The sequence below is a fragment of the Microtus oregoni genome, unplaced genomic scaffold, assembly GCF_018167655.1.
Source record: "Microtus oregoni isolate MIOR12 unplaced genomic scaffold, Mior012 000017F_ref0000208, whole genome shotgun sequence".
Taxonomy (NCBI): Eukaryota; Metazoa; Chordata; class Mammalia; order Rodentia; family Cricetidae; genus Microtus; species Microtus oregoni.
In genome coordinates, this window is record NW_024543076.1 from 33,108,123 (window position 1) to 33,114,176 (window position 6,054).

Here is a 6,054-nt window from a genome sequence, read left to right on the forward strand (position 1 = left end):
ACAGCTACCTCCCAGGCCCCAGACTTCAGAAGTCAGTGTGGAGATGGGGCATGAACCCAGAAGGTCTCACTTAAAATTCAGCTATGACCACAAAACTTTTTAAAATGTACTAGAAAACAGACCCTTGACACCTGACAGCACTTTATTCTCTGCTTATCCTGGTCACAATTTCGTATTTTCCTATAGTTCCTTTCTCATCCTCTTACCCACTGACTGTCTGGTTTCTACATGCAACCCCACCCCCTAACACACACACACAAAGTATAGGACATCTGCAAAAGGAATGCAGTCATTCTCTTCGTGTCTATTTCTTCAGTCCAGGCATTGCTACATGTTAACCTATGCCTAACTTGCTCAGATTTCCTCATTTACTAACTTGTTCATACTCACAAATTCAGGTTAAAGCAGTCACTGGACGACATATGCTCCAAAAAAGGCTATCAACTAAGATCCTATCACAAGACAGCCCTAACACTTTGATAAAGACCACCACCCAGTAGTCCGTTGTATTGACTCTCATGTCTCAGAGACCATCTATCACCCTCCTTAAAGCCTGGAAACCAAGGAGTCACCAACAGTTGTACTGTGTCGACTTTTCATAGTAGACACAAGACAGACCATAAACTCTGGCTCCACCTGCTCAGACACCCCGAGCAAGGGGTTAGGTATGGCCCCGAGGAGTCATCTTGTGGAGGATCCAGGTTCAGTGCAGCACCTATACCATGTGGCTCACAAGAGCCTTTTAACTCCTCTCACAGGTACCCAGATGAGCATATACTTTTTCTTTGAGACCAGGTCTTACTGTGTAGCCTTAGCTAGCACGGAATTAAGATTCACCTGCCTCTGAACTGCTGGGATTAACATCAGCTTAACCTGGATTTCTCTCCAGAACTCAAGACTCTCAATTCAGAGAAATTATCTTCCAGGACCATGAGATGAGAACTATTCAAACCATTAATTTCTCCAACAGTGCCCCCAAATTTAAGTCACCTACTTAACAATACTCTCAAGACTATATATATATATTTTTTTTTTTTGGCTTTTCTAGACAGGGTTTCTCTGTGGTTTTGGAGCCTGTCCCGGAACTAGCTCTTGTAGACCAGGCTGGCCTCGAACTCCCAGAGATCCGCCTGCCTCTGCCTCCGAGTGCTGGGATTAAAGGCGTGCGCCACCATCCCCCGGCTACTCAAGACTTTTGGTACAACTAATGAAGACCAAAAACCATTTACTATGTTGTATGTTACTTTCCGAGGTAGGTAAGTAGTTAATAGTTGCTGGGGGAGGGGCAGTCATATCCCTTAGTGGTATAGCCTTTAAACTGATCAGGGCAAACAACTACATCCTGTGCTCGTGCAGGCAACAGAATTAAATGCAGTAGACAAGAGGCACACACAGACATGAAAGTGCAAGGACACATGAAGGGGTTCAGTAGGAGGAATTAGAAGACATACATGTATATTTCAAAAGAACCTTTTTTAGGGGCCTGAGAGATCACTCAGCAGTTATGAACACTGGCTGCTCTTCTAGAGATCCTGGGTTCGATTCCCAACACCCCACATGGCAGCTCACAGTTGTTTTAACTCCAGTTCCAGGGGACGCAACACCCTCACACATATATACATGCAGGCAAAACACCACTGCACATTTGAAAATAAGGAAAAATCTTTTAAATCTTGCTTACCAATTTCACTGCAACTGCTTTAGATGCTCAAAGTATCTGTTTAAAATATACACTAAAAAGTATAATTCACTCACAATCAAAAACTGAAAGGATCAAAACAGAAGGAAGTGCTAGAGATGGCTCAGCAGTTAAAAGCAATGGTTTGGAAGTCTCAACACCCACAGCAAAATGCATCCAGGTGTTAGGCTGCCAGGAAAGCCAAAGCCCAAGACGTGGTACTTCAGCAGTAAACGTCCAACACACCAAACTTCTGGCATTTTCCTTGAAATTACAAGGTTTCACTCATTTACTTAAGTTAAAAAAATGACTGTTTTCAGAGAAAAATCTTCTAACAAATGGTTTTTCATAACATATACCCTGGAGCTGGTTTTGCATGTCACAGGCTGTTGATATGATTTAACTTTTGATATTCTAAGATTTGCTACTACCAGTGAATAGGCCAAAGGCAGGCCAACAAAGACTCCAACACAGTTCAGTTTGCCAAGCTGTGACTGTTTATTAACTGACCAGATTACAAAAATACCATGGGCAACACCTGAAAAGGAAAAACATACACAAGTTAAAAACTACCCTCTAAGCTATAAGTCAACATCAGTTGTAAAAGAACATACTTCAAAGGCAGACAGAACCCCTCATACAAATAAAAGAAAAATCAGTGATACACCCAATCAACATTTAACAGAAAGCATTCAAGATTACACGTCCTCCCCGAAAACTAGTTTTTAGCCAGGCATAGCAACACATGCCTTCAATCCCAGAAACTGCACAGCAAAAGCTGAGTTCTAGGCCAGCCTCATCAACAAAGTTCCAGAACAGTCAGAAATATGTAGAAATCCTGTCTCAAAAAACAAACAAGACTAGTTCAGGACACAGTCTCTCACCTTAGTTCATCCGTCTAATAAGCCTGTTTATCTGGTCTTCCCTGTTGCCAGCATCTCCACCTTCCACAAAATGAGTTGTCTTTTTCTTCATTCCACCTCGTGGAGAAGACAATTTGAAGGGCCACAGGAAGTTATTCGCTTCCTTGAAGCGTTTTCCAACTGTATAGATCTCATGAATTAGATCCTCCATGCAGATGATGCCGTATTTACCTGGAAAAAAAAAAATCCGAGTCTAAGATCACCCATTTTATTTACTTATCATTTTTGAGACAGGGCTTCCCTGTGCAGCTTTGGAGCCTGTCCTGGAACTTAAATCTGTAGAACAAGTCGGTGCTGGTGCTACCACCGCCTAGCTATTCAACAAACACAAAGGCGGAATTAAATATTATCCATCAAATAAACAAGGACTAGCCAGGCCCGGTGGTCCACACCTTTAACCCTAGCTGGGAGGCAGGGCCAGCCAAAGGTACAATTGAGACCTTATCTCAAAAATAAAGGTGTGTGAAGCATTTATTTTTCTTAAAACCATCAAGGAGTTTAGGAATGTCACAGGGGCCAGGCGGGGAAAATGGTTCAGGAGATAACACTGCTTGCTGCACAAGAGTAAGGACCGGGGTTTAGAGACAATGAAGCCCCCCCCCCCAACCAACAAGACAAGCATGGTGGCCTGCCTGTATGTAATCCTAGCACATGAAAACACAGGACAGGTTCTAGTGAGACATAGCCACACCACACAGTGCAGACATAGCCTCCACCCGCAAATACACAAAAGTAAAGTGTGGCTGGAAAGCATGACCTTGATCGAGCACCCACCCCTACCCCCAAAAAGCATAACATACCAAGAGACCGAGCAATCAAGGAATTATCTGTCAAGGCAATTCTCTTCTTATGAATTTTGCCATAGCCACGTTTGTAGATGAGCTCATTTACTGACTTCAGATTGGGGTACCTGAAATAGGGAAATCAGGGAAGGGGTCATCCGAATACAGCCAAAGTATCTAAGTTCATCTTGTCATATAACTAATCGCCTAAGCGGAAAACTCACCCCCATGCAATGTATGGTTCCACAATCCTCAGCATGTTGATCGAAGCCTTGTTGAGCTTAACGAAGGTGCCATTGAAGATCTGCCGCAGACGAAGAAGCTGCAACACCTTGCGCACCTTTGGGCTTACACCATTGATACTGCCACAGAAAGAGACCAAGAATGTTCCTGCAGCTTTTACCATAATTTCAAATAACAGGAAATTAAGCACAACAAGACTGCATGCAAGTCCCAATAAATAGACTTAACACTACTAACCCGCCATCTCTATCTTTTGATTTGTTATACAATAAAAAACAACCAAGAATCTACTTTTGTAGACATCTTCGTAACAATACTATAGCACATTATAACTTTAGACAACTCCTACAGTGCTATCAGAGTGGAGAGCTCAGGCACAGGTCTTACAAATAAACCCTCAAAGAATCTCTGGTCCCCCTTTCTAACTGCACTTATGATAAATGTCAAAGTCTCTGCAGCAGGGCTCCTAGAACAGGATTCCTGAGAACTTACCCTCGGATTCTGATGACGAACGCCAGCTTCGGTTCTGCGGGCACGTAGAAGTTCCCAGCTTTCCTTGCCATCCTGGCCATGCGAATCTCCGTCCGGTACATTTGCCTGTACTCCTTGTGATAGTACTTTGCCTTCTCATAGATGAGCTTCCTCTGGGCCCTTCGCAGCTGAAAACCACGGCAATTAACTCACACTTTAGCTCAGTGGCAGCTCTAGGAAACTGTCTCACCACAGTAAGGGACAACTTCTTAAAAGACAGATTCTCACAAGGACCTGCCACTTTAGCAACTCTTTAGCAACAACCACTACGAAACAGATCAATCTACTAACAAACATCTCACTCCATTCTCAGTCCCGACCAGGGCCCCCCAACGTTTACTTACTGACTTCAGGGCAATCTTCTTCCGAAGGCGCTTCACCTTCAACTCTGCGAAATTTCTTCGCTTTTTCTTCAGGGTTTCTGGCACAGCAGGAAGCTTCTTCTTCTTCAGGGTTCCTGGCGCAGCAGGAACCTTCTTTTTCTTCTGGGTTCCCGGTGCAGCAGGAACCTTTTTCTTCTCCCTGTCATTAGCAAACAGAACTGTTGATAACTGAAAAACCTTAATGTTGTCTCTCAAACACTGCAGGTACTCAGTGATATGCTGTTAAAACCATCACCCACTGGCATCTCCGTTGTCCTAGAATGTTCTGCTGAAGATGCAGAGTTTAGATTTCCTCCATGTCCATAATATTCATCTTCGAACCTTTACGCCTTAAAGGCTAACACCTAAGACATTAAGACTTAGGCCTATTCCCAGTCATCAGTCCTGGCCTCTGATGGAAAAGCTGGCAAACACTGTAGAAACTGCTACCACAGGATGTAACTTGTAGGACCAAGGTCCCAGGACTCTAAATGTCCTCCTGGTTAGAGTCTCAAGTTCCACATGTCGAAGGTGTGGGCCGATCGGCAAATGCCTAAGCCTGCTCATTCCTGGCCCCCTCGAAACGCATGACACAGTGAAGTGGACCTCCGCCCGAGCGGCGGGTTCCGCACACATTCTGCCGCTTGCTGCCGGCGTCCCCGAGGCCTCCGCGCCTCGGCTGCCCGCACCCCCCTCCTAATGTCACGCAGCGTCACAAACACTCAGACAGGTAGAAAGTGGTGCAGGCTACAGTCAGACACTGGAAAAGTGAGACAAAAATGCCTCTAGTGTGGGAGATGGAGGAGGATTCTGGAGAAGGGGAGACTCTACTTACGGCACAGCCTCCATGGTTCCAGGCGGATAAAAAAAAAGAGGAAGTCGGCGCCTGCGCACTGTCCCCTTAAAGGTCCGCGAGCGCGAAGCCCCAGGATTTATAGCTGTCCTGAGATAAGCCAGAAAAGAATCTGGAAATGAGCGCTCACTTTGCAGGCGCAAAATTAACAAGTCTGACCTACTCACTGCCAGCCAACTTCAGGGTAAAACTCATGGGAAAACAAATACACTAAGTACATTATTTTTAAATGAGCACGACACTGACACTTTTATCAGTTCGAAGCTTTAATTCCTCCAGGTTACGTTGACAACATTAGGCTCAGACTCCGCGGGATCGTTGGACCCAAAAGCCACTTTCATGAATGTGAACTACAAATCCCAGCATGCATCACTCCACAGCCCGCCGGGCTGTAGGGCGACGTTGACCGGGACTCTGGGCAGCCTTCGCCGTGGTGATTCCCGTGAGGCTCTCTAGAGTCTGGGGGTTCACGTCCCTCAGCGGCTAACTAAGAAACGAAGTCACTGTCGGCCACCTCCGCGGGCTCTCTGCCGCCCGTGGTCACGCAGCCCTGCTCCCTTCCCCCCCACACCCCGGCCACCCTCCCGAGGTCCTCGTTTCGCCCGCCAGTGTGGCTGTCTTCCGCAGCGCCTGATCGCAGGCCGCGGAGTCCACAGTCCCTCGGCTGGCGAAAGTGGCGAGC

General features: G+C 45.9%; 1 protein-coding gene across 1 annotated transcript; it reads right to left on the minus strand.

Annotated features, from left to right (window-relative positions):
* Positions 1-2,152: 2,152 nt before the first annotated feature.
* Rpl7 (ribosomal protein L7) lies at positions 2,153-5,473 on the minus strand. The gene is made up of 7 exons (XM_041667754.1): positions 5,355-5,473; positions 4,502-4,679; positions 4,119-4,285; positions 3,608-3,745; positions 3,402-3,511; positions 2,563-2,772; positions 2,153-2,216 (listed from the first exon to the last, which is right to left on the minus strand). Exons 1-6 carry the CDS (start codon positions 5,366-5,368, stop codon positions 2,564-2,566), a joined length of 816 nt encoding a protein of 271 aa, XP_041523688.1. The 5' UTR covers positions 5,369-5,473; the 3' UTR covers positions 2,153-2,216; position 2,563.
* Between the last annotated feature and the right edge of the window lie 581 nt (positions 5,474-6,054).

Coding starts and splice junctions, on each gene's coding strand:
- Rpl7 (XM_041667754.1), bottom strand. Junction 3,746..4,118: donor TTCGTCATCAGAATCCGAGG/GTAAGTTCTCAG, acceptor TTTCTGTGGCAG/TATCAATGGTGTAAGCCCAA. Junction 3,512..3,607: donor GAACCATACATTGCATGGGG/GTGAGTTTTCCG, acceptor TCCCTATTTCAG/GTACCCCAATCTGAAGTCAG.